The 27845-nt window shown below is 45.4% G+C and overlaps 2 protein-coding genes across 6 annotated transcripts in view; both read left to right on the plus strand.

The window, feature by feature from the left end:
* Nucleotides 1–9859, plus strand: part of TMC6 (transmembrane channel like 6) — a 45053-nt gene extending 35194 nt beyond the window's left edge. For all 4 annotated transcript variants that reach the window (XM_040331049.1, XM_040331051.1, XM_040331050.1 and 1 more), the window contains exons 14-21: nucleotides 121–218; nucleotides 339–437; nucleotides 1256–1331; nucleotides 3014–3147; nucleotides 3838–4014; nucleotides 5065–5143; nucleotides 5626–5721; nucleotides 9815–9859. In XM_040331049.1, coding sequence (XP_040186983.1) covers nucleotides 121–218; nucleotides 339–437; nucleotides 1256–1331; nucleotides 3014–3147; nucleotides 3838–4014; nucleotides 5065–5143; nucleotides 5626–5721; nucleotides 9815–9835 — 780 coding nt within the window. In that variant the 3' untranslated portion in view covers nucleotides 9836–9859. The remainder of the gene's footprint in view (nucleotides 1–120; nucleotides 219–338; nucleotides 438–1255; nucleotides 1332–3013; nucleotides 3148–3837; nucleotides 4015–5064; nucleotides 5144–5625; nucleotides 5722–9814) is intronic.
* A 2427-nt stretch (nucleotides 9860–12286) lies between these two features.
* Nucleotides 12287–27828, plus strand: LOC120919076. Of its 2 annotated transcripts, XM_040331056.1 has the most exons (6): nucleotides 12292–12575; nucleotides 17349–17421; nucleotides 20597–20851; nucleotides 21448–21714; nucleotides 25096–25172; nucleotides 27619–27828. In XM_040331056.1, exons 2-6 carry the CDS (start codon nucleotides 17358–17360, stop codon nucleotides 27763–27765), a joined length of 810 nt encoding a protein of 269 aa, XP_040186990.1. In that variant the 5' UTR covers nucleotides 12292–12575; nucleotides 17349–17357; the 3' UTR covers nucleotides 27766–27828. The 2 variants fall into 2 exon arrangements, with proteins under 2 accessions (XP_040186991.1, XP_040186990.1); XM_040331057.1 differs by lacking the exon at nucleotides 17349–17421 and having other exon boundaries at nucleotides 12287–12575.
* Nucleotides 27829–27845: the final 17 nt, after the last annotated feature.

Here is a 27845-nt window from a genome sequence, read left to right on the forward strand (position 1 = left end):
TTGCAGAGTGATGAGGAATTTCCATGCCGGTGACCCTGAGCACTTCTCATGAGTTCACAAAGCCTTTCTATCCTATTCTATTGTACTCGCTCATGCTGAGTTTAGTATTTGTTGTTTCAGTGCTGGGAGACTCTGGTGGGGCAGGAGTTGTACCGCTTCGTCATCATGGATCTGATCTTCAATCTGTTGGACACCCTCTTCGGAGAGCAGTTATTTAGGTAAATCTGTCAGTTCAAGCTGTCGCTGAACCTAACCCCTCCACCATCCTCCGCCAGCCTCCACCGCCCTCCCACCTATCTCTGCCTACTCACCCGTCTTTTTGTGATTGTTTTTGACAGGCTAATCCAGCAGAAGAGACAGAGGAATAAAAAGTATCGCACTGAGTTTGACATCGCTCGCAATGTCCTGGAGCTCATTTATGGGCAGACGCTGGCATGGTGAGATCATCTCAACGTCGACTGCTCTCTGCATGTTCCATTCCATCCTTCAATATAAGACTCCTTCGGTGTTCTAGACCAGTGCTTCTCAACTGCAGTCCTCAGGGCACCCCAACAGGTCATGTTTTCAGGCTTCCCATTATTTTGCACAGGTATTTGATCAGTTTCCCTGCCTTAGTAATTACCTCAGCCGTTTCATCTGAGGGAAATCCTGAAAACATGACCTGTTGGGGCGCCTTGAGGACTGGAGTTGAGAAACACTGTTCTAGACGGCAGCATTTCATTGTCCATAACAGTGCCGGGACAAGGTCAACTAACGTCCCAGGGCAACAGTGCCAAACTGTACTTTCCCCCCAAGATGTTTGAGCAAACTGTGACCACCTCATTCAAAGTCCCAAAGGGCGACTCTTTTTCTGTATATGTATATAGCAATGGAGGTGCATCACTGGTGACTGCAGGCTTTTAGCACAAATCCTCTTCCACCCGTCCCCCCAGCACAATTCCCCCCAAATTTCCTATCCTAGAATAGATCTTACCCCCTGCCGCCCCCCAAATTCCTATTCTCAGCACAGTTGAGGAGGAGCCTAGGGGAGGCAGACATGGAATACTTTTCACAGCCATAGGATTGCGGGGCGCTTGTGTGGGCTTGATCCTGAGTCGTGCTACCTGCATCAATAGACTCAGACAGCACAGCTTGGCCACACCTCCTTGCTCCCCATTACAGGATTTGATTGACAGCAGCGGGAGCCAATGGTGACTTTACCCACTATGCACAACAACGTTTAATTTATTTTATCTTTTTTTGGGGGGGTTTGCAGGCTCGGCGTTCTGTTTTGTCCTCTAATTCCCGTCATCCAGATGTTGAAGTTACTTCTGCTTTTTTATGTCAAAAAGGTAAGAGAGATCCTACAACATTTTGATTAATTTACCATCTACTGTCAGAACAAGTGAACATGTTGAACACCTACAGGTATCTCTTTATGGATTCTTAAGATCTACATTTCAAGTGGGAAATATTTTATCTTTTGCCCTTTTTATTACCATCTAAACCCCGGCCCTTGAGTTAAACCCCAACCCTTGAGTTTTAAGATTACTCTGTGGTAAAAAGAAGGAATTTGCTTTACTAAACAAAATTGCTCTACTCACTTGTAGAAAAAAATAATACACAACATGGAGGGTATCACAAAATATGCATACACTATACACATGCACAATCTATCTTTCCTTCCAGCAAATTTGCATGCAGAATGTATACAAAGGTATACACTACTTCTTCCTGGTGATGGAGTCTTCTTCCTTTTATCCAAGATCTCTCCAGACTGCTCCTTGCTTAGAGTCCTGCAAACCTTCTGGTGCTTCCTTTGTTCATCACATGGCCATGGTCCTTTTTTTCCCTCCTACTTCCTGTAGCATCACTTCCTGTCCTGAGCTCACGAACCAGTCAAACCAGTTCATTAGCATATGAATAGGGGGAGCCCAGCTTCTAAAAACAAAACATGTAACTAAAATTAATCATTTTTTATATGTATGCTATAAAAATCACTAAAATAGCCATTGCAACACACCTGTTCATACCCAAAGTCTGAAATGTGTTCACCGCCTAGCAGAATTGCAGTAGACTTGTAGAATATGGTGCTCTGTGGTTGGTATATCTAGATCAGTGTTTCTTTTTTTTTTTTTCCAGTCAAGGCACCCTTTAAAATTATCGTTACTCTCAAGTCACCCTTTAAAATGGTGGACAGTCTCAAGGCACCCATTCTAAAATGTAAAATAACTTTACATAATGCAGCAACCTCCACACGTAGGACACCCAACGTCAGAGGTGATTTATTTTTCCAAAGCAAATACACTTTTGCACACTGTTACTGACTAGTATTCCAATGTTTCTCTTCTCTCTCAATTTTTCTCCATCAGTCAGCTAATGCCACCCTAGCGCTGAGGGAGAGGAGCAGTGGAGGGTCAAACAAGGATGCTGTGGAGGCAACAGACATCCTCCTTATCAACTAATGAAGTCATTGGCTGTTAGGATGCCAGGGTCTAGTTGTAATGGTGCATAATGAAAAGCCTTGGCTTTGTGTACCTAAAGGGCAGACTTGATCCACCTGCTGGCTTGTATACAATTTGGTATTTTTTTTGGCATTTTTCCAAGGCACCCCAGGGTACCTGGGCACCCTGGTTGAAAAAGGCTGATCTAGATGACAGCTCTGCCTTGTAGATGGCTGTAGCAGGCAGGGGGTGAGGATCTTGGGTTACACACTGCACAGGCTAGAGAGGAGAGCTGAGTGTAATCTGAGACCTGAGTGGCGTGAAAGGATACACCCCCCCTCTACACAGACTCCTAGGGGAGCATGCACATCTGAGTCAACCACCTTCTGTGTGCTGGAGGGGGCAGGGATGTCTCCCAGAATTCTGTGGGGCCAACATAACCTCTCAGAAGTGATTGATGCAAATAGTAGAGGAAGGAGAGGTCCGAAAGGGTATGGATTGAGACAAGTGCACACTATAGAGGTATATGCTTTGTTAATTTTTCTTACAACCACTTTAATTAAATAAGATCTCATTTTAAACTCTTGTAGGCCAGCCTGATGCGGAACTGCCGATCGCCCAGCAAGCCATGGAGGGCCTCTCATATGAGTACGGTGTTTCTGACTCTGCTTTGCTTTCCGTCTTTTCTCGGGGCGTCTGTGTTCCTCTCTTATACAGTGTGGTCGTAAGTAGAAGAAATGCATGTATTTGTAGTGTGTGTGTAATATATATATATATATATATTAGTATATGAGCTGCTCTATATAGTTCAGAATGTTTACATCAGTACCACCCCCCCAAGAGCTGAGCCCTGTGCAAATTTTTTTTTTCTATGTGTCTGTATCTAAAAAATACATAAATAGGAGCTCTGGGCTTTGGGCTGGGCTTTGGGCCGAGCTCTGCGATTTGAGCCGGGCTCTGCCCTTGGGGCCGAACTCTGCGCCTTTGGGCAGAGGTCTGCGATTAGGGCCAAGCTCTGTCCTTAGGGCTACAGTACCAAGGTACACCTGTAGATGGCAATGCAGCTAACAGATGATTCTTCACATTTTTCTCTTCTTTTTATATTTAACCCATTCCCGACCAGAGGTCACGATGCCTAGATGCCCGAACCGAATGTATTTGTATCAGTATGAAAGTGACTCTATGAATAATCTATATGCATTTTTTAGGGACATTTAAGGCAAAGTGTCGACTGGTGGTTCTCAAAGGGAGGACATTTACTAATGAACTCACAACATGGGGAAACCCGGTGAAGAATATTAATGTTCAGATTGTGAGCTAATGGGTTAAACTTGTAAAATTAAGACAAAATCTTGTGTACTACAAACTTCCTATAATATAATATGCAGTGACATCACCCCTTTCTCTTTGACAGGGTAACACCTTCAAAATCCTGCGGTCCTTTCCGATCTCTCAGCACAATGTATGAGGCTGGCAAAGTTTACGTCAGGCAGCTAGAAGTCTTGAACCCTCGTATGAGCTGGGTCAGCTGGATCCACCACTACCTCTGGGAGAATACTCTGTTTATATATGTGGCATCGTCAATCCTATTGTGAGTAGTGGAGGGTACTGGATAATCAACGCATCTTTGCTAGAGAAAAAAAACAAATTCAATGAATACACTTAAAGAGTCAATCAGTGGTTTAGGTTAAAAGTGCTAGAGCAGGTGGACTCATCCTTCAGTAGATGTCGGCTCCACCAGGCTAAGTCATGTCTTGGTGGGAATGAGTGCCAGGGAAATTTTATACATGGAAGAGGAGAATTGGTGTGGAACAAGTAGACTTTGTGTGGGTATTGGGTGGATAAATAATGAGTTGTTTGTGATGGTTCTCGTCCATCCAGGACAAGGTACCCCTTCAATAGAGGTTGGCTCCCCCCCCCCCCCCAAGTCATATCTTGGCTTCTTGGTGGGAATAAATGCCAGAAAAATGTATACATGGAAGAGAAGAATTAATCTATGGAATTTTGGTGAACAAGTAGATTTTGCGAGTAGAGGTTGAATAAATAAAGAGTTGTTTGTGAAGGTTCTCATCCATCCAGGACAAGGTACCCCATTGGTTCCACCAGATTAAGTCATGGCTTGGTTTCTTGGTGGGAATGAATGCCAGAGAAATGTATACATGGAAGAGGAGAATTAAACTGTGGAACTATGGTAAACAAGTAGATTTTGTGAGTAGATAATAGTTGGTCACATTCAAATGGACTTCATCTGTTGAGCATTTTGCTACTCATCCAAATAATATCTTCAGAGCTGCAAAGGGTACATAGATGATTGGTGAGACTTTTTTAAATATTTCTGAGCAATTCCTTTTGAATGTGACAAACTACTACAAGGCACAGAGAGGTGACCTCTATGACACTACTACAAGGCACAGAGAGGTGACCTCTATGACTAAGCCTTAATGTGACGGGACGAAACACGTCAGGATGGGGTGGTTTGTGGGACAGGGCTGGCTGAGTCTTACACTTGTATTTAAATTTTGGTTGGGTCGGTAGTGTAGCATTCCCCCGTGTTACAGAGAGGAAGGGAGAAGCATTCTGCATTCTGCTTTCTGTAGTCTAAAGTTAGAAATATATTCTAAGGGTAATATTATTTTTCCAGGGTGGTCATTTACTTCCATATCCAGATTGTAAATGGACAGAGAAAAGTTATCAACTTGCTGAAGGAGCAGATCGCCAACGTAAGTGCATTCGTTAGTTAGTCATCTCTTATGTATATTACATTCAGTGCCTTGACACCCCTTAAATTTTCCAAATTTTCTCATGTTGCAACCAAAAACATAAATATATTTTATTGGGATTTTATGTGATAGACCAACACAAAATAGCACATCATTTTGAAGTGGAAGGAAAATGATAAATGGTTTTACATTTTTTTTTTTTTACAAATTAATATGTGAAAAGTGTGTGGGGGCATTTGTATGGCGCCCTCCGGAGTCAATACTTTGTAGAACCCCCTTTCTCTACAAGTCTTTTTGGGGGTGTCTCTACCAGCTTTGCACATCTAGAGAGGGACATTTCTGCCCATTCTTCTTTGTAAAATATCTCAAGCTCTGTCAGATTGCATTTAATTATGTCTAAAGTAACACACAACTGCACTATCTTCCTGGAGTTCAGCTCTAATCAAGTTTTTTAACTCTTGTCTTTCTCCTGTCTGCCCTAGGAAGGTGAAGATAAACGCTTCCTGATTGAAAGACTTCATTCAGTATATGAGAAGAAGAGCAGAGTTCACCGGGGTCAGAAATCACTGCAAGCCAGGGTGAGTCCACCATTGTAACCCACACACCTGACAATTCCCAATAAATAGAGCCAATAAATTAGCAATGTAATGGAGGCAGTTCATCTCTTAACATGAAGGACTTTGGTAAGATTTGGAAGCTTTAGTTCCTGACAACTGGAGGCCTTTTTCAGTTATTGTACTACACTTGGGGGAGCTTTGAATGAATAATGCTTTATGACCGTTTAACTCTTCAGCCCAAGACCCATGTTGCCCCATGGTCTGTCAACTTTCCAACCAAAGACCCATTTCACACTATGATCCATCAACTCTTCAACCAAAGGCCCATGTTACACTATGATCCATTAACTCTTCAACCAAAGACCCATTTCACACTATGACTTATCAGCTTTTCAACCAAAGACCCATTTCACGCTATGAGCCATCAGCTCTTCAACCTAAGGCCCATGTCACACTATGATCTATCAGCTCTTCAACCTAAGGCCCATGTCACACTATGATATGTCTCTTCAACCTAAGGCCCATGAGTCATCAACTCTTCAGCCAAAGACCCATGTCACACTATGATCCATCAGCTCTTCAACCTAAGGCCGGGTACTCACGACCAAACATGTATGGTGAAAGCGGTCCGTCGGACCGTTTTCACCATACATGTCTGCCAGAGGGCTTCTGTACGATGGTTGTACACACCATCGTACAGAAGTCCGCGCGTAAACAATACGCGGGGCGTGTCCGCGGTGTCGCCGCGTCGATGACGCGGTGTCGCCGCGACAATGACGCGGCGACGTGGGCGGCCCGCCTTTAAAATGCTTCCACGCATGCGTCGAAGTCATTCGACGCATGCGAGGGACGGCGGGCGCCTGGACATGTACGGTAGGTCTGTACTGACGACCGTACATGTCCGAGCGGGCAGAATTCCAGCGGGCTGTTTTAAAACAAGTCCAGGAATATTTGTCTGCTGGGAAAAGGCCCGGCGGGCAAATGTTTGCTGGAATTCGGCCCGCTCGCGCCCACACACGACCAAACATGTCTGCTGAAACTGGCCTGCGGGCCAGTTTCAGCAGACATGTTTGCTCGTGAGTATGGGGCCTAAGGCCCATATAATTCTACGATCTGTCTCTTCAACTGAAGGCCCAAGTGACTCTATGATCCATCAAGTCTTCAACCAAAGGCTCATGTCACACTATGATCCTTCCCTTCATACTAAGACCCATGTCATGCAATGATCTCTGAACTCTTCAACAAAAGGCCCATGTCACACTATGTTGCTTCCCTTCATACAAAGGTCCATGTCACACTATGATACGTCAACACTTCAACCAAAGGCCCATGTCGCACTATAATCCAACTCATCAACCTAATGGACATGTCACATTACCGATGACAACTTGCCAACGACAAGAACATTAAGAGAGTAAAGAAAACACAAATTTATTCCTCTGGTATCCCTTTGTCACTCCTGCCTTCTTGTTGAGCGAGATTCTGCAGCGTTTGGGTAGGTGAGGGGGTGACACTAAAGGGGAAGTGTTCTGTTAAGGCAGACCTGGGCAAACTAAGGCCCGCGGGCCGTATACGGCCCGGCGAACCTTTTAATCCGGCCCCCTGATGTTGCCAACCGTCCGTAGAATTACGGACAGTATGTAAACAAAAGGCACTTTTTCCCTGTTCGTAAAAGTCCGTAATAAGGGAAATGTGCCCGTAAAAAGATCCGAATGTGAGCCGCAGCGCAGGCAGCGTCTAGTCCTCCTACATTATGCATAGCCTCGCCCTCTCTGACCGCCCAGCCCACCACCACCCGCTGCGCAGCCAATTATCAAAGCGCATTTTCGCACTAACAACACTGCTGCCAGCCTATTCAAAAGAGCAGCGCGGGGGAAACTGAGGAACATCGTAGAATGTGTGGACTCTGTGGAGAGCGGCACCGGCGGGATAGCACACAGCAGCAGATGTAGTGGACACACTGCAGACGCACCCCCACTGTGACGGAGTGGACTGAGTGAAGGCAGACGGAGACCGACCAGTGCGCCTGCCTGCCTGCTCTGCCCGCCCGACTGACTGACTGTAGCAGTCGGCCAGCCGCCATGCTGGTGCCCGGACCTGGAGTGGACCCCGGTCTCCACTCTCTTCGTTGGAGTAGGACTCCTCTCGACGCCTGCTGCCTGCCCTCAGTGCCACTGCCCTGGCCTTGTCTGGTGAGTCCTCCTCAGTCCAGCAGCAGAGTGTGAAGTGCTATCCTACCTAGACATCATCAGTATGCTGTGTCCTCCTCCTGTGCCCCTTTCACCTCTCCACAGGTCAGATCTGTGGAGAGGTGAAATGGGCACAGGAGGAAGACACAGCATACTGATGATGTGAAGAAGTGATATGATAATTTATTTGCAGCCTCTGTGCCATGTCCCCAGCCTCTGTCCCCCTCCTGTGTAATGTCCCCAGCGTCTGTCCCCCTCCTGTGTCATGTCCCCAGCATCTGTCCCCCTCCTGTGCCATGTCCCCAGCCTCTGTCCCCCTCCTGTGTCATGTCCCCAGCGTCTGTCCCCCTCCTGTGTCATGTCCCCAGCGTCTGTCCCCCTCCTGTGTCATGTCCCCAGCGTCTATCCCCCTCCTGTGCCATGTCCCCAGCCTCTGTCCCCCTCCTGTGTCATGTCCCCAGCCTCTGTCCCCCTCCTGTGCCATGTCCCCAGCCTCTGTCCCCCTCCTGTGCCATGTCTATAACAAGTACTCGTACCAGTTGTCCAACAATGATATTTACTGCTTTTTATAAAGAAATACAATTGATTTTATGCAGTATTGAGTTTAGCCTTTTGGCCCGGCCCTCCAAAATATTTTTAGTTTCTCATGTGGCCCCATCGAAAAAATAATTGCCCACCCCTGTGTTTAGGGATCGAAATTATCTTCAGTAACAAAGCTATACCAAGTCTCCAGGCTCCTTCTCTTTGCAGAACCGTTGCTCGTTCCCCTGTCCTCCAGACCAACTAACGGCACACCCGTGCTCGCATATCGCAGCTTCAGCTTTGTTTCGGCTCTCTTTATTTGCAGCTCCCTGATGCATAGGCTCACTCCCTGGTCCCGCTCTCTGTTCTCCTGTAGACCTCTTGGTTCTCTCGACTCACTCTGTCCTCTTTATACTCTTTTGGACCTAAAGTCCTCCTGAATCCAGCATGGAATAAAATCTCCTGAGTAGAGCACACGTGTCTCCTAACAGGAGCCCTGACCTGCTGTCAGGCTTTTGATTTATGATGACTATGCACACCTGCACACACACCCTCTAGACTTGCTCGGTCCTCTCGGCTCACTTGGTCTTCGTGATACTCTTCAAACTAAGGTCTTCCTGAATCCAGCTTGGAGTCTGGTCTCCTGAGTAGAGCACGCCTGTCTCCTAATGGGAGCCCCGACCGGCTGTCTGGCCTTTGATTATAATGGCTACAGACACACCCTCAAAGACTTGCTTGGTCCTCTCGACTCGCTTGGTCTTCTTGATGCTCTTCAAACTAAGGTCTTCCTGAATCCAGCTTGGCGTATGGTCTCCTTAGTGGAGCACGCCTGTCTCCTAATGGGAGCCCCGACCTGCTGTCCGGCCTTTGATTATAATGGCTACACACACACACCCTCTAGACTTGCTCGGTCCTCTCGGCTCACTTGGTCTTCTTGATACTCTTCAAACTAAGGCCTTCCTGAATCCAGCTTGGCGTATGGTCTCCTGAATAGAGCACACCTATCTCCTAACGGGAGCCCTGACCTGCTGTCAAGTCTTTGTGCAGGTGTGCACAGCCCTTAAAATCACACACACCCTACTTCTCTCCAGCAAGCCCTGGACACTGGGTTAAAGGCTTCGTTCCTCCCAAGACTCTTTGAAGCCGTTTCACTCCGGATTACAAAACCAGAAGACAGTTGAAAAACCACATTTGTCAACTCATCATAAACATTCTGAAGCCCTCACTCTGCGAACCCTTTGTCACTCTTGCCTGCTTTTACACAACCACAGGGCCTCGCACTATCACAATATCTTCTGGCCACTGTGGTTTTCATGTTTTCTTTCATACATTTGTGATATTTGAACCTCAGATTGATCTTATCTGCTTTTTATACTGACCATGTTCGTTCTTTCCATCTACAGGCAGCTATGGGAAAGGAATGATCGAAATGCAGAAACACACAAAAAGAAAAAAAAAAATCCACAGGAAACGTGACGCCGACCTTCTGCCAAATGATTCGTTGTGCCATTACTTGGCACCTGTAATGCCAAATCCTGGATCATTTCACTTTTTAGAATCATGTCTTTTTAGGTTACTCTATTTATAATATAAATTTATATTTGTTTACTGGGAATTTCCACTTTAAAGAGAATGTATAGTCTTATTTTTTAAGACGTGTAAAAGAGATCAGTTTTATATAAAATTGTATTATTGTGCATTTTTGTTTTTGAAAAAAATAAATAAAAAAATACTTTTGTCTATGTATAGTTTGTAATTCTCTATAAAGATGTTTGGTTTTACGTATGCCAACAGTGCTAGATAGCGGTTGTGCTTAAAACCTCGTACACACGATCGGATTTTCATCGGACAAAGTGTAGGACTTTTTTCCGAAGGGCGGTGGCCAGGAACTTGTATTGCTTATGTAACGAAACGTCCCACACTCCGCTTGAGTGCTTTCGTCATATACCACTTCCTCCCAGTCCGAGTATAGATATCAGATATTCCAACCGCTGACAACGACAAACAAGACGATACTTGTTTGATTGCTGAACATGGACTGTTTATTAGAACCAAAATACAAGTCTTATATACAGTTGAGGGGGAGGTTCCCCCCCTCCTGCTCATATTACTCTAACAATACACCTGTAACCAGAAACATAAATTAACATGAGCTAATTAACTAATCCCTTAAAGCAGCCAATGTGACTCCTGACTACAATACACATTATCATACATATCAACACAGAACTCCTTCATACAATTGGAGGGACATCTCATCGCTGGATCCCGGACCTGGATGAAGAGGAGATCTTCTCATCGCTGGACCCCGGTGGAGAGGAGATCAACTGTCGCAGGATACCGACAGCGTTGGAGTGGAGACCGAGAGTGGATTACCACCTCTGGATTTTTTTTTAATAAAGGACTTTCTCCACTGTGTGTGTGTGTGTGTGTGTGTGTGTGTGTGTGTGTGTGTGTGTTTTTTTTTACTATTCTTTACACTTCCTTAGTGAATTGGTAGAGGTACAATGTACCCCATTACCAACTCACATTGGGGGGGGGGGGCGGGATATGGGCATCCCCTTTGTTATAGGGGTCTTCCAGATTCCGATAAGCCCTCCGCCCGCAGACCCCCACAACCTACCGGGCAAGGGTTATGGGGATGAGGCCCTTGTCCCCATCAACATGGGTACATGGTGCTTTGAAGGGTCACAGACCCCCAAAGCATCCTCCCAATGTTGAGGGTATGTGGCTTGGTACGGTTCAGGGGGGGGTGCGCTCTCTTTTTATGCGCCCTGCCAGGTTGCATGCTCGGATAAGGGGTCTGGTATGGATTTTTGGGGGAACTCCACGGCATTTTTTTTTATTTGGGGTGGAGTCCCCCTTAAAATCCACACCAGACCTGAAGGGTCTGGTAATTGAATTTGGGGGGACCCCCACGCATTTAATTTTTAATTTTTATGAATGACCTTTCTCTGATTATAGCCGCAAGTGATTTTAAATGACTTTTTTCCTTCAGAAATTACACTTTGTGCAGAGAAAGTTCTAATCATGGGAAACAAGCGCTACTTCACAGGCATACTATACACCCCCCCCCCCCCCAGGTGTGAAATTTAAAGGAATATTTCACTTGTATTGTTTCACTTTTAGCATTATTAAAATCACTGCTCCTGAAAAAAATGCAGGTTTTAAAACTTTTTTGTTTTGTTTTGATACATGTCCCCATGGGCAGGACCCGGGTCCCCAAACACTTTTTAGGACAATAACTTCCATATTAGACTTTAAAATTGGCACTTTAGATTTCAAACGTTCGAGTCCCATAGACTTTTAAAACTTTTAGTCTGTTCGCTGGTTCTGGTGCGAACCGAACGGGGGGGGGGGGGTGTTCGGCTCCTCCCTAACTAACACAAGTACTATGTTTTTGTACAAAATTTGTCTGGAGATCATGTATTAATGCGTATGTGACAGATAAAAATATATATTCCAACCACATTAGCACATATGTGTCTTGACTTTATGTCTATAACACCTTCTGCAAAACATTAGCAAATACATTTATTTGCAGCAATCGCGATTTCCTTGCTCAAGCCACAAGCTTAAGTTTCCTGTTTTCTCTTGCAGTTCAGCCGTTTACATGCAAACTTAGAACATTTGACTTAAAAGTTAATAAGCGTTCAAGATAGCAAGCATAATATGAAAGTTTAATATAACGCTGATATGATATCATAAAAGGTAACCCCCGCTTTCCTATCAATCACCTCAAAAAAAAAAAAAAAAAAAAAACTCTACTGCCATTCTCTCCATCACTGAGATGTCCATATGAAGACCTGGGAATTTCAAAGTAGAGATCACCACACTGGAGATACTGTTCTGAAATTCCAGAAGGCAATTCAGTCCAATCAGCCTCCACATATAAATGAAATAGGACGTGTAAGTGGACTGCCCCTTTAAACTTGTAGAAGGAATAGCAGATGATACAGACCAAAAAGTACACAGACAATCATTTCCTCTTTTAATAGTAATGAGCAGAGATGATGATTGGAAGAAACAAAAAAGGAAGTAGAAGAAAAAATCGTCACCAACATCTGGTATTTATTAGAGAGATGACGATAAAATGTTATTGCTTTCAGTAGAGTCACATCAACTGGACATCCGTCTGAGGCTAAAGACCATCCGAATACAGAGGTATCTATTTTTTTTATCTATCTAGCAATCCATCTACCCATCCTCTTATCTATCTGTCTGTCTATCTATCTATCTCTCCATCCATCTCTCTGTCGTCTATCTCTCCATCCATCTCTCTGTCGTCTATCTCTCCATCCATCTCTCTGTCGTCTATCTCTCCATCCATCTCTCTCTCCATCCATCTCTCTGTCGTCTATCTCTCCATCCATCTCTCTGTCGTCTATCTCTCTATCTCTCCATCCATCTCTCTGTCGTCTATCTCTCCATCCATCTCTCTGTCGTCTATCTCTCTATCTCTCCATCCATCTCTCTGTCGTCTATCTCTCTATCCATCTCTCTGTCGTCTATCTCTCTATCTCTCCATCTCTCCATCCATCTCTCTATCGTCTATCTCTCTATCTCTCCATCCATCTCTCTGTTGTCTATCTCTCTATCTCTCCATCCATCTCTCTGTCGTCTATCTCTCTATCTCTCCATCCATCTCTCTGTCGTCTATCTCTCCATCCATCTCTCTGTCGTCTATCTCTCCATCCATCTCTCTGTCGTCTATCTCTCTATCTCTCCATCCATCTCTCTGTCGTCTATCTCTCTATCCATCTCTCTGTCGTCTATCTCTCTATCTCTCCATCTCTCCATCCATCTCTCTATCGTCTATCTCTCTATCTCTCCATCCATCTCTCTGTTGTCTATCTCTCTATCTCTCCATCCATCTCTCTGTCGTCTATCTCTCTATCTCTCCATCCATCTCTCTGTCGTCTATCTCTCCATCCATCTCTCTGTCGTCTATCTCTCTATCTCTCCATCCATCTCTCTGTCGTCTTAGCTCTCTATCGATCCATCCATCTCTCTGTCGTCTATCTCTCCATCCATCTCTCTGTCGTCTATCTCTCTATCTCTCCATCCATCCCTCTGTCGTCTATCTCTCCATCCATCTCTCTGTCGTCTATCTCTCTATCGATCCATTCATCTCTCTGTCGTCTATCTCTCTATCGATCCATCCATCTCTCTCTCGTCTATCTCTCTATCAATCCATCCATCTCTCTGTCGTCTATCTCTCTATCGATCCATCCATCTCTCTGTCGTCTATCTCTCTATCTCTCCATCCATCTCTCTGTCGTCTATCTCTCCATCCATCTCTCTGTCGTCTATCTCTCCATCCATCTCTCTGTCGTCTATCTCTCTATCCATCTCTCTGTCGTCTATCTCTCTATCTCTCCATCTCTCTCTCGTCTATCTCTCTATCCATCTCTCTCTCGTCTATCTCTCTATCTCTCCATCCATCTCTCTGTCGTCTATCTCTCTATCTCTCTATCTCTCCATCTCTCCATCCATCTCTCTCTCGTCTATCTCTCTATCTCTCCATCCATCTCTCTGTCGTCTATCTCTCTATCGATCCATCCATCTACCCATCCACCTGTCTATCCATCCATCTCTCTGTCGTCTATCTCTCTATTGTTTGTCCATCATTATAGAAGACCTCAGACCATTGTCTTGTGGAAACAATGTAATTCAAATGTATTACATTTATATATTTGCCATTTTAACAGCAAAGAGGAAATTGCTAGATTGTTTATTTATTTTTTAAGGATATATTTATACCATTTTGATTATTTGTATGCAAAGGAGCTGATTAACATACAGTATGACATACGGCTCATTAATCCCAGCCGAACCCACTTATGTAACCCTCTAGACATGCAAACCTCTGTAAATTTCCAGATGTCGCATTATTTACCCATAACAAGCATTCTTGGAGTAGATAATCCCGACTCTCCCACAGTCCTTCCAGCTCGTTCCCACATCTGTAACACATCCACAACTTCTTCTTAATTCATTCTACAAGGCTGGGGGAGCTGCCTTAAATCCAAATCTAGAGTGAATTTACAGTCCCGGTCTCCTATAGTAACAGCTCATGTTCTCAAATCTGTTTCATCGATCCCTCAAATTGTCCATCCCAGACCTTCTGCACTCTTTCCTATGAGCCAAAAACTATGGACCCAGAAGACTTGACTGGTTGTTCTATAAGATAAGGACTGGATTGCTTGCTCTGAGAATGAATACTGGACTGGTAAATTCTTCCAAAACCTTCCATGCCCCAGCAGTAAAGAATGAAGTTTACACTCACACAATAAAACTATGGGAATGCAAAACATGTATTAAAATGCTGGAAAGCTCTGGATGGGGCTGGTTGTCACTGCAGCTGACTTGGTGGCCCTGTAGGGGGATGAGGTTTCTGTAGGAGGCTCGAGAGGACTGTGGGAAGTTGGGGGGACACTATGGGACACTATTGGATGTTGGGAGCACTATGGAGAGATGAAGGCTCTGCCGCATGCTAGGGAGCACCTTTGGAGGCTGCACTGTGGAAAGTTTACAGGTACTGTTGCATATTTAGGTCTCGACTCTCTACAGGTGCATCTCATAAATTAGAATATCATCAAAAAGTTAATTCATTTCAGTAATTCAATTCAAAAGGTGAAACTCATATATTTTATATAGATGTGTTACACACAGAGTGATATTATTCAAGCATTTTTTTAATTTAAAATTTGATGCATATGGCTTACAGCTAGTGACATCCCAAGATTCAGTATTTCAGAAAATTAGAACATTACATAAGACCAATATAAAAATCGATTTTTAATACAGGAATGTTGGCTTTCTGAAAAGTACAGTATGTCCATGTACAGTATAGTATGCACTCAATACTTGGTCGGGGCTCCTTTTGCATGAATTACTGCATCAATGCGCCGTGACTTGGAGGCACTGCTGAGGTGTTATGGAAGTCTAGGTTGCTTTGATAGTGGTCTTCAGCTCATCTGCATTGTTGGGTCTGGTGTCTCTCATCTTCCTCTTGACAATACCCCACAGATTCTCTATGGGGTTTAGGTCAGGCGAGTATGCTGGCCAATCAAGCACAGTGATACCATGATCATGTGACCAGGTATTGGTACTTTTGGCAGTGTGGGAGGTGCCAAGTCCTGCTGGAAAATGAAATCAGCATCTCCATGAAGCTGGTCAGCAGAGGGAAGCATGAAGAGCTCTAGAATTTCCTGGTATAGGGCTGCCCTGACTTTGGACTTGATGAAACACAGTGGACCAACACCAGCAGATCACACGGCTCCCCAAATCATCACTGAATGTGGAACATTTCGCATTTCATTTGGAAATCAAGGTCCCAGAGTCTGGAGGAAGAGTGGAGAGGCACAGAATCCAAGTTGCATGAAGTCCATGTGATCTGCTGGTGTTGGTCCATTGGGCCAGATTCAGATAGAGATACGACGGCGTATCTCCTGATATGCCGTCGTATCTCTGAGTTCTGTCCGTCGTATCTATGCGACTGATTCATATAATCAGGTTCCGCATAGATCTCCCTAAGATCCGCCAGGTGTAAGTGACTTACACCGTCGGATCTTAGGCTGCAATCTCACGCTGGCCGCTAGGTGGCGCTTCAGTTTGTATACGCGACGAATATGCAAATGAGGAGTTACGCCGATTCAGAAACAAACGACCGCCCGGCGCTTTTTTTTTACGTCGTTTGCGTTCGGCTTTTTCCGGCGTATAGTTACCCCTGCTATATGCGGCGTATCCTATGTTAAGTATGGCCGTCGTTCCAGGGTCGAATTTTGAATTTTTTACGTCGTTTGCGTAGGTCAGTCGCGAATACGGATGGACGTAATTTACGTTCACGTCGAAACCAATGACGTCCTAGCGACGTCATTTGGAGCAATGCACGCTGGGAAATTTAGCGGACGGCGCATGCGCAGTTCGTTCGGCGCGGGAACGCGCCTGATTTAAATTCTACACGTCCCCTAGCCGCGGAATTTGAATTCCGCCGGGGGATTTACGATACGCCGCCGCAACTTTAGAGGCAAGTGCTTTCTGAATAAAGCACTTGTCTCAAAAACTTGCGCCGGCGGATAGTAAATCAGATCTAAAGATCCGCTAACCTATCTGAATCTAGCCCACTGTGTTTTAAGAAAGTCCAAAGTCAGCGCAGCCCTCTACCAGGAAATTCCAGAGCACGTCATGCTTCCCTCTGTTGATCAGTCTATAATTTTAATGGTCGGTTTATTATAACAGTGAGAGACAAAATAACAACAAAAATATCCAAAAAAATGCATTTAAAAAAAGTTATAAATGGATTCGCATTTTAATGCATTTTAATGAGTGAAATGATGATGAGCATTAGGACTACCATTTTAAGTGTTTCAGCAACAACTTCTGTTACTCATTAGCCTCTTACCTCCTCCCCCTTGCAATTTTTTAGGGGTGTTTTTTTTTTCTTTCACGTTTTTGTTTATTTAAATTTATAATTATTATATATATATATATTATATATAAAAATAAATGTGTGTATATATATATATATATATATATATGTATATATATATATGTATGTATGTAAATATATATATATATATATATATATATATATATATATATATATATATATATATATATATATAAATAATAGCATCTTACCCCTACCCCTATTCCCCTATTTTGGGGTGTTATTTTTTTTCTTTCTTTCACATTTTTGTTTAGTTAAATTTATAATCATTATATATATATATATATATATATATATATATATATATATATATATATATATATATATATATATATATATATATATATATATATATATATATATTAATTAGCATCCTACCCCTTCCCCTTGCAGTTTTTTTTTGGGGATGTTTTATTGTTCTTTTTTTTTTTCTTATCATGAATACAGTATCCTTCATTATAAATGTATTTCATTGTCCACAGCTTGAAGAAATGCCATCTTCCCCGAGTTTACAGATTCTCATTTGTCTCAGTTTCATCATCTTTCCTGATATAAGTGAGCACAAATTTTATACTCCTTCCCTCTAAATTCTCTGAAAGTGTTACAAATGCATTATCTGTGTCCACATGTGCACTTTATGTCAATATTTCCATACAATATATTATTATTTAATATTATTTATATTTTCCAATGTTTAATTTTTTTTTTTGCCCCCCACAAATAAACAAATATAATCACATTAATTTTATGAAAAAGGGAAAATATATATATATAAATCGGTTTTAACAGACATTACAGCATTATAGAGTAGGGGTGGGAAAATTTTAGATTTTTAATTTCACCAAGTTCTCAGCAGAAAACAGGAGAACTCAGCAATATTTTACCATTTTGGTGAAATATATGGGAATTGTAGTTAGTATAGATTGCTAAGTAAATTTAGATTAGTTCCTCCATAATCAGTTGAGCAGGGGTTGATTGTTCTAGCCTGCTCAATGTTACATAGGCTGATTGCATTCCCCTGCGTTCTAGAAGATTCTAGATTTACAGCAGGTGAAAGAACGGGAGGGGAGCGTGAATATTTATAGCAGGGATATACAATTAGCGGACCTCCAGCTGTTGCAAAACTACAAGTCCCATCATGCCTCTGGTTCCGGGTGTCATGCTTGTGGTTGTCAGAGTCTTGCTATGAGTTTTGCAACAGCTGGAGGTCTGCCAATTGCATATCCCTGATTTATTGGAACCCAGCCAATCCCTGGAGAGTTGTGTGCAGAAGGTGGTTGAAGAGCCCAAAAAATAGTTTGAAGCCTGGAGCAGGGTGTCTTGGATCCTGGGTTTAGCCCTACCAAATTTCTGAAAATGGGAAAATGGCGGGCAGTCGTGCCATAGGAACCAATCGAAAGAGCCGTGGGGAACATGCCCTGGGTTTCCCGTGCTAGCAATGCCCATGCAGGTATTGTTTGCTGAAGAAAACTGTATAGAGCGAGTCATGGTGCCCAATATAATGAAAAATAGGTTTTGGGGTTACAAACACTTTAAATCTAATGTCTGAGACACCTAAGGCAACTTACGAGAGATCAGTGGGAGGATACCTACTTGTTCTCTGAATGTGGCACAAAAAGATTCCCAACTCTATATTATACTAAGAGCGCACTATACCCAGACAAATCTCCATAAAATGGGCAGATTGGCAGGGCCGATCTTAGGCAGGGTGCTTTGCACCCAGCCGCCTGCAGAGCTGGGGGCGCCGAAGTGCCAGAGTTCTCCCCTCCCTCCTTTTCTCCTTGTTTGTGTCCATCCAGAACTAGTGTTCTGAGCATAGGTGTGAGTCTGTCCAGAACTGATGTGTGAGCATAGGGCAGCCCGTCCGGCCTAGCAGTGCTCGGGGGAGGGGCCGCTCCTCTTCCTGACCCGAGGGTTCTAGTTTTCAATGGCTGCTGAGTGCTGATGTGCAGGAATGAATTCCTCACATTGGGAGTCTTGGATCCCGCACTGTCTCCACCAACTCAAGTTGGAATGCCTCCCCCTCCCATCTCTATCTTGGGCTGCACAGAGAGAGAACCAAGGTAAGTCAGTGTTCAGTGTACTGTGTGCTGGGTGGTGGCATCCCCCAGCATCCCTTTATACGTGCTCTGGGCTACCCCTGCTCTAGATGTTTTATGGCATGATAGATTGCATAGGATACACAGCTTCCTGCACCCCAGTAGTCCGTCTACAGATGTGATGTATAATGAGATGTTCCAAGAGCCCTTTCACACTGACAGTGTGGGGGCATCGGCGGTAAAGCGCCGCTAGTTTTCGTTTTTCTCTCTAACAGAAGCCCTCTCTGTGTCCATCAGAGAGCCCCCCCCTCCAGGTCCCAATAAAGTACTCTGCTTCTCTTCCTCTATTTTGTTGTTAAGAGATCATGTAAGGATCCTAGGGTAATGAAGACTTCGTGGGGGAGCATCTCTGTGGTTGAGTCGTTGCCATGGAAATATTTGTAAAGGGGAGGAGTTAGTAATATGTCCACGACCATGTGGGGGGCACCATAAATATTTCTGCACCCAGGCGTATGTGACCCTAGGATCGGCCCTGCAGATTGGTGGACCCTCCATTGTTGTCTGTGCCGACAACACAATGGGGATCTCATAAATGCCCGAAGCTCCACCGCTTGTGGAGCGAGGTGGTTGGAACACTGAACCGGGTATTTCAAACAAAGGAAGTTTTAGATCCAATAAGCTGTATACTGGGGGTTCTGGAAGAAGTGCTCTCTGAGGAACTGCTAAGGATTGCATTCTCTAGGCCACTATTCCAGGCCAGGAAACTTATTTTAATGGGCTGGAAATCAACCTCTTCACCCACTATCGCCTCCTGGATAATGCATATGGGAAATACCCTTATTATGGAGCGGTATATCTACCAACACAGGGTCTGCCCGGGTAGGTTTGAAAGGCTATGGATAGGTTGGCTAGACACACCGGGAATTGGTACTGTCTCGACTTCTACAGTGTTCCCCCGGGTGATTATGTTATATATCTGATACATGTATGAAGTGAATGCTATGTTTTGATCTGTAGCTATTGCAACGTTAACTCGAATATGTAACTGTCATTGTTCAAAAGTTATGGCTTGTGCATTGGAAGTAATTTACCGTATTTATCGGCGTATATCGCGCACTTTTTTCCCCTTAAAATAAGGGGAAAATCGTGGGTGCGTGATATACGCCAATAGCCGCTTCCCGCGCTCAGTTCGAACGCCTCCGCCGACATATACCGAGTGCAGTACACTCGGGTACATTCGGCTAGGCTCGGCTTCGCTCGTGCTCAAGCATAAACGTCACAGAGCGTGAGCGCGAGCGAAGCCTGAGCCTTGCCGAATGTACCCGAGTGTACTGCACTCGGTATATGTCGGCGGAGGCGTTCGAACTGAGCGCGGGAAGCGGGGACTCGACTTGAGGCGCGCGCTGGAGAAGCCGGGAGGACACCACCGAGGCCGCAGACGGACGCCGGACCGGACGATGGACGCTGGGCAAGACACCAAAACTGTAAGTAATAAAATCTTATAACATTTTTTTTTACAGGAATTTCGGGGCAACTTTAGGGGTGTGCGCTATACCCCAATAAATACGGTAATATGTTCAATAAAAACCTTTTTGATAAAAAATGTTTTTTATAATCGAATAACTAATAATGAATAATTAATTTAATGACAGGTGCTCTTTAATTCTTACAAATGATTTACTCCCTTATAGCAATGTCAGAGTACTACATACACCAGGTACCAGCGAGGATGACAGAAGAAGTTGGGCAGTCGGCCAGCATACAATGTTGGGTGGAGAAAGATATTGACATTAGAGAAATATCTCTGTATAAACGGAACTCCTTGATCTTCACACTTAATATTAGCCGTGACAACCTCTCCAAAACGCTGGAAGTCTCTGGCGCCTATAATCAATTTACCTGGATCTTAAATCAAGGTGGCGGAGGAACATTTCCATGCAAAACCGGTAAGTATAACACTTCAATGACCCTACACAAATATGACTCCCATTGAAATGAAATTTTGGGTTTTAACCCCATAGCGACCGCCGCACTCACATATACGTCTACACAATGGCACGGGCAGGCAAATGGGCGTACCTGTACATCCCTTTAATATTTTTTACTTTTTGCTATAAGCGTTTATTGATTGGTTTGCGCAAAAATTTATAGCGTTTACAAAATAGGGGATAGTTTTATTGCATTTTTATTAATAATTTTTTTTACTACTAATGCACCTGTAAGGGGCCCGGCCCCGGGACCCCCGCTTCTAAATTTGCAGAACTCCCCGCTTCTCAATTTGCAGCCCCCCCCCCCCGGTTCTCTCAATTCGAGGCACCATCCCCCCCCCCCCCCCGGTTCTCTAAATTCTCTGCTCCAGGGGGGGCCCATGCCTGAAGCTGTGTAAGGGTAAAAATTCCTGATGGCGGCCCTGGGTGAGACAAGGGGGTGCTGTAGCTGCAGGGCGAGGTTCGGCCTGTGGGCCTTGTGTTTGACACGTGTGTTTTAGAGTTTCGCTTACCCAATACCCACTTTCTTTCTTTTTTTTCCCTTCATTTTCAAGCAAGCTCTCCAGAGTCGCCCACCATGTACTGCCATAGCCCAGGTGAGAAGGATACACACATATATGTATGGAATGGAACTGAGGTGGCATCATTTTCGGTGGAAAACATTTTGGATTACGAAAGTCGTATCCGGCTTTCCGGGACCGTTCGGAACCTCACAATTTGGCTGACCGATCTGAGCGTGAGCGACCGGGACGGATATACATGTCGCGGGAAAGCAGATCACATTGGCGATATTACGGGACATGAAACTTCTCTTTCTGTAGGTAAGATACAAATACGGCCATCTTTATTTCTGGCACGATTATAATCGACTCGTTCACACTTGGGGCTTCTGCATTGGCATACCTCCTTTAGACCTCGGTCCATCTGGCCGGTGTAGTGGTGATGCCCACTACAATAATTTCCAGTTTTCATGGGCATAGGTGTGCGCAGCCTATTGCATTAGGGTGTGCACCCCAAAAACTAAACACACACTACTGATCACTCACGATGTTCATTCAGAAAGAGAAGGGGCCCGGTAAATTACATATTTACCGGCCCCTTCCCCACTCCTAAAACATCCCAGCAGCAACAGCCGATAGGAGAAGAGTGAAGCTGGCAGCGCTGCGGGGGTGGGCGGGGGTAGGGGGTGGGAGCCAGGGCAGTGTGGGGAATCTGTGCTGCACAGGGTGATTAGGGTGTGCCTGGGCACACCTGGCACACCCTGTGTGCACGCCTATGTTCATGGGTATCCCACAGGTATGGTATATGCAAAGTCAGGACATTGGTGGATGCTGGACCAATCAAACTATTAAACATGTGCGTTCCTAATAGAGAATGCTAATGAATTTTTCATTATTCGGAAGTTTGGATACCTCTGAATTTCCAAATAGTGAAAAATTAATCTGAATTTTAATAGTAACAAATTTTAACGACTAAAAAATTTTGGACAAAATTTGAATTCGAATAGCTTTCTAATCAAATTCACATTTTCGAAAATAATAAAAATAGAATAGGAAATAAAGGAATACAATATAATACAAAAAAAATATAGAATACAATAGAATAAAACAAAACAGAATAGAAAAGAAAAAAGTAGAATATAAAAAAAAAGAATAGAGTAAGACAGAACAAAATAGAATATGATATAAAATAAAAGAATAGAAATGTTTTTTATAAAATAAGGGACAGAAGAAAAAAGAACAAAATAGAGTAAAACAAAACAAAATAGAATAGAAAATGAAAGACCAGAGTACAATAAAATAGAATAGTAAATAAAGGAATAGAATAGAAAAGAATATAATAGAATGTAATAGAAAATAAAAGAATAGAATACAATAGAGTAAAATAGAACAGAATAGAAAATAAAAGAATGGAAAAAAAAATGAATAGAAAAAATAAGGGACAGAAGAGAAAATAACAGTATAGAGTAAAACAGAACAAAATTGTATAGAAAGTAAAAGACAAGATTCCAATAAAATTCCAAGTTTGGGAGTTAACCACAAGGGGCGCTGAAGGAGTTATGTTTCACCTAGTGTGTGTTTACAACTGTAGGGGGGTGTGGCTGTAGGTCTGACGTCATCGTTCGAGTCTCCCTATAAAAGGGATGACACATTCGATGACGGAGCCACAGTGAAGCACGGGGAAGCCGGCTCTCCCCGTTCTTCAGCTCGAATAGCCGCCCCCTCATCCCGGATCGATCGCTCCCACGGAAGAACCGACCGCCGCATGTACGGGGGGGGGGGGGGGTGTCCCGATCGGACCCCCGTCCCATGTCTAGGCAGGGACGTACATGTACGCCCATCTGCCTGTACGTGCCATTCTGTGGACGTATATGTACATGCGGCGGTCGTTAAGTGGTTAAATGCGATCTCTGTAACTATGGCATGCTATAAAAGATGTCACCTAGGAGTGCCTTCACCATTGGACGGGGGGAGAAATGCATACTCTTATCCTACAGAGTGGACGCAACTCACCATACGGCGGTGGATCACCAGCGCTTTAGTCACACCACGAATGGATCTGTAGGACACCTCCTTCCTCCCAATGCTGTATCCTGGCCTAGGCCAACAAGGCCCAGGCCTAGGGAAGCACTTTGCAGGGGGGCAGCACGGACAGTGTCTCCGCCGGCTTGCGCTACACTGTTAGGCAAATTAGTTTAGCGCCCTCATAAATCGTCCGCACCGCTTCCAGTATGTGGGCGGTTGGCATTCTGTAACTGTGGGTAAGGTGACTGGTTGTTGGTGGCAGACGGGGCCGGTCTGAGTATTTCTGGGATTTTCACACACAACCATCTCTCTGGGGTTTACAGAGAATGGCGGGGAAAAGGGAAAATATCCAGTGAGGAAAATGCCTTGTTGGTGTCAGAGGAGAATGGGCAGATGATAGAAAGGCAGCAGAAACTCAAATAACCCCTCGTTACACCCCAAGGTGTGCAGAATACCATCTCTGAACACACAACACATCCAACCTTGAAGCAGATGGGCTACAGCAGCAGAAGACCACACCGGGTGCCACTCCTTTCAGCTAAGAACAGGAAACTGAGGCTACAATTGGCACAGGATCACCAACTTTGGACAGTAGAAGATTGGCATCATGGATGCGCAGCCGGCAAATCTGCAGCAACTGTGTGATGTCATCAGGTCACTATGGAGCAAAATCTCTGAGGAACGTTTCCAACACCTTGTTGTATCTATTCCACCAAGAATGAGGGCCAAAGGGGGTCCAACCCCGGACTAGCAAGGGGGACCTAATAAAGGGGGTCCAACCCACTAGTAGCAAGGGGGACCCTAATAAAGGGGGTCCAACCCGATACTAGCAAGGGGGACCTAATAAAGGGGGTCCAACCCGATACTAGCAAGGGGGACCTAATAAAGGGGTTCCAACCCACTACTAGCAAGGTGGACCTAATAAAGGGGGACCAACCCGATGCTAGCAAGGGGGACCTAATAAAGGGGGGTCCAACCCGGGACTAGCAAGGAGGACCTAATAAAGGGGGTACAACCTGATACTAGCAAGGTGGACCTAATAAAGGGGGTCCAACCCACTACTAGCAAGGAGGACCTAATAAAGGGGGTCCAACCCACTACTAGCAAGGGGGACCTAAAAAAGGGGGTCCAACCCGCTACTAGCAAGGAGGACCTAATAAAGGGGGTCAAACATGATACTAGCAAGGAGGACCTAATAAAGGGGGTCCAACCTGATACTAGCAAGGATGACCTAATAAAGGGGGTCCAACCTGATACTAGCAAGGAGGACCTAATAAAGGGGGTCCAACCCGATACTAGCAAGGGGGACCTAATGAAGGGGGTCCAACCCGATACTAGCAAGGTGGTCCTTATAAAGGGGGTCCAACCCGATACTAGCAAGGGGGACCTAATAAAGGGGGTCCAACCCGATACTAGCAAGGGGGACCTGATAAAGTGTCCGGTGAGTGGCTATGAAGGGGCGGGGATAGTAGTGACAACACAGATTTGGTGAGTGATGTCATTGCTATCTCTGCCCCTTTGCTTGCTGGGATTCCCGGCCATGTAAGGCGATGTGTCGGGGACTGTGGGGGTTGCTGGGAATTCTGTGGGTGTCGGCAGATGCTCCTTCATTAGAAACCATTGAAAGACGCTTCTATATAACCCAACACTAATATATATATATAAATATTTCCACAGAAAACCCCCCCACAGGACACGGTTGTATTGTAATTGGATTTGTCGCTGCAGCAGGTGGATTTCTCACCGGATTAGCGGTACGTATTGCAACATTGTAGACATAATCATTGTATACACAACACCGCCAGTGCCAGCATGTATAGAGATTGTACATTTATACAAATTACGCCTTTAATCCTTCTTCATGTTCAGTTTAACCCCTTCACGCCGACCGTATGCAAATATGCGACCTTTGGCTTGCAGGGGTTGTACCTGCAGCTGCGGCCCATTCCATAGAGGGCACACTGACACCGCCCCCATCAGTGCGTGGATTCTAACAGCGGGGGTGTAGCATACCTCCCAACTTTGTGAAATGGGAATGAGGGACACCTATTAGCAAAAGTATGTGGGCATAGGACACGCCCCCTGCCACGCCCCCCAAAAGAGAATTGTACAAAAATATGCTTTTTTTCATTTTGGATAGAGTAAGGGAGGGTTAGAGCCCCTGTCACTTTATTTTTTTACCATCCCTGTCCCATTGCAGAGATTTCCCTTCACTTCCTGCCCCATAGCCAAACAGGAAGTGAGAGGAAATCTATGCAAATTAAGGGATCTTAAACAGCAAGGAGTGTGGCCTTGACAGGAAGGGGTGGGTCATATTTAAATTAGGGGGTGCACGAGTTCAGTCAGGCCTAGGTAGGGTTGCCACCTTTTCTTCAAGCCAAACCCAGACATTTTAGTGGCATGGGACACCTTTGGGTGACCCAAGGAGGGTAGTAATGCGGTTCACATCGCCTGTCACAGCAAAACTTGGGTGTGGCCATATTGCTCTTGCTGACATCATCACCCTGCCCCCTCCCCTAGTGATGCCGAACCTGCCGCCCACAGCTCCTGGATGGCAACAGATTTATGTGTGACTATCTTGGTTACTTGGGGAGCCACAGCCCAGTCTGAATATTGTGTCCAGGTTTCAGTCCGCGCGAAACTCAGACACATGATTCAAAACCCGGACTGTCCAGGTAGATCCCAGACAGGTGGCAACCCTAGGCCTAGGGCAGCACAAAACCTAGATACACCACTGTATTGGCTTTTGGTATAAGCTATAAGAAGTGCATTTTATATACAACTATATAGATCAGACCAAAATGAGGGACGAATGAGGAGGAAAGAGGGACAGAGGGACATTGTTTTGAATGAGGGACAGTTTGGAGGTATGCAATAATGTTAGAAGAGGAGGGGGGAGGGTGGATTCTTAGAAACAATACTTCCTATGTAAGAGTTTTTTTGGAAGAAAACTAATAAGTATTTGGGGGCAAAACCTGTTTGCTGAACAACAGAGATATCTTTCTTTCTTCCTTTCTTTTTTACCGCCATCTTCCTCACTTCCTTCCTTCCCCTCCTTCCCCTCCCCCTCCTTCTCCTCCGTCCCCTCCTCCCCTTCCTTCCCATCCGTCCCCTCCTCCCCTTCCTTCCCATCCGTCCCCTCCTTCCCCTCCTACCCCTCCTCCCCCTCCTTCCCATCCGTCCCCTCCTTCCCCTCCTACCCCTCAGTCCCCTCCTTCCCCCTCCTTCCCATCTGTCCCCTCCTTCCCCCTCCTTCCCCTCCTACCCCTCCTCCCCCTCCTTCCCATCCGTCCCCTCCTTCCCCTCCTACCCCTCAGTCCCCTCCTTCCCCCTCCTTCCCATCTGTCCCCTCCTTCCCCCTCCTTCCCCTCCTTCCCCTCCTTCCCCTCCTTCCCATCTGTCCCCTCCTTCCCCTCCTTCCCATCTGTCCCCTCCTTCCCCTCCTTCCCATCCGTCCCCTCCTTCCCCTCCTTCCCCTCCATCCCCTCCTTCCCCCTCAGTCCCCTCCTTCCCCTCCTTCCCCTCCTTCCCCTCCATCCCCTCCTTCCCCCTCAGTCCCCTCCTTCCCCTCCTTCCCCTCCTTCCCATCTGTCCCCTCCTTCCCCTCCTTCCCATCCGTCCCCTCCTTCCCCTCCTACCCCTCCTTCCCCCTCCTTCCCCTCCTTCCCATCTGTCCCCTCCTTCCCCCTCCTTCCCCTCCTTCCCATCTGTCCCCTCCTTCCCCTCCTTCCCATCCGTCCCCTCCTTCCCCTCCATCCCCTCCTTCCCCCTCAGTCCCCTCCTTCCCATCTGTCCCCTCCTTCCCCTCCGTCCCCTCCTTCCCCTCCTTCCCCTCAGTCCCCTCCTTCCCCTCCTTCCCCTCCGTCCCCTCCTTCCCCCTCAGTCCCCTCCTTCCCCTCCTTCCCCTCCGTCCCCTCCTTCCCCCTCAGTCCCCTCCTTCCCCTCCGTCCCCTCCTTCCCCCTCCTTCCCCCTCCTTCCCCTCAGTCCCCTCCTTCCCCCTCCTTCCCCTCCTTCCCATCTGTCCCCTCCTTCCCCTCAGTCCCCTCCTTCCCCTCCTTCCCATCCGTCCCCTCCGTCCCCTCCTTCCCCTCCTTCCCCTCCGTCCCCTCCGTCCCCTCCTTCCCCTCCTTCCCCTCCTTCCTTTATTTCCTTTCATTTCATTTCAGTAATTCCTCTCTTCTTTCCTCTTGTTTTTTTAGATTTTTTGTTGTTTAAAAGAAAAAATATACTTACAATTAAACAATGCCAATCAAAGAAGACAGATCTCTTTGGTTAATAAAGCTAATAAAAGAAAAAATGCAAAATTCCCACAAAGTCTGGCCTTATCGCGCACCATCAGTGCCTGACCTCACAAATGCTCTTCTGGAAGAATGGTCAAACATTCTCATAGACACCCTCCTAAACCTTGTGGACGGCCTTCCCAGAA

The sequence above is a fragment of the Rana temporaria genome, chromosome 12, assembly GCF_905171775.1.
Source record: "Rana temporaria chromosome 12, aRanTem1.1, whole genome shotgun sequence".
Lineage (NCBI taxonomy): Eukaryota > Metazoa > Chordata > Amphibia > Anura > Ranidae > Rana > Rana temporaria.

Bases quoted from the DNA above. Each gene is read 5' to 3' on its own strand.
- LOC120919076 (XM_040331056.1), top strand. From the start codon at position 17,358: ATGCCATCTTCCCCGAGTTTACAGATTCTCATTTGTCTCAGTTTCATC. The intron at 17,422-20,596 runs GTGAGCACAAAT...ACTCCCTTATAG, and splicing joins CATCATCTTTCCTGATATAA to CAATGTCAGAGTACTACATA. The intron at 20,852-21,447 runs GTAAGTATAACA...TTCATTTTCAAG, and splicing joins AACATTTCCATGCAAAACCG to CAAGCTCTCCAGAGTCGCCC.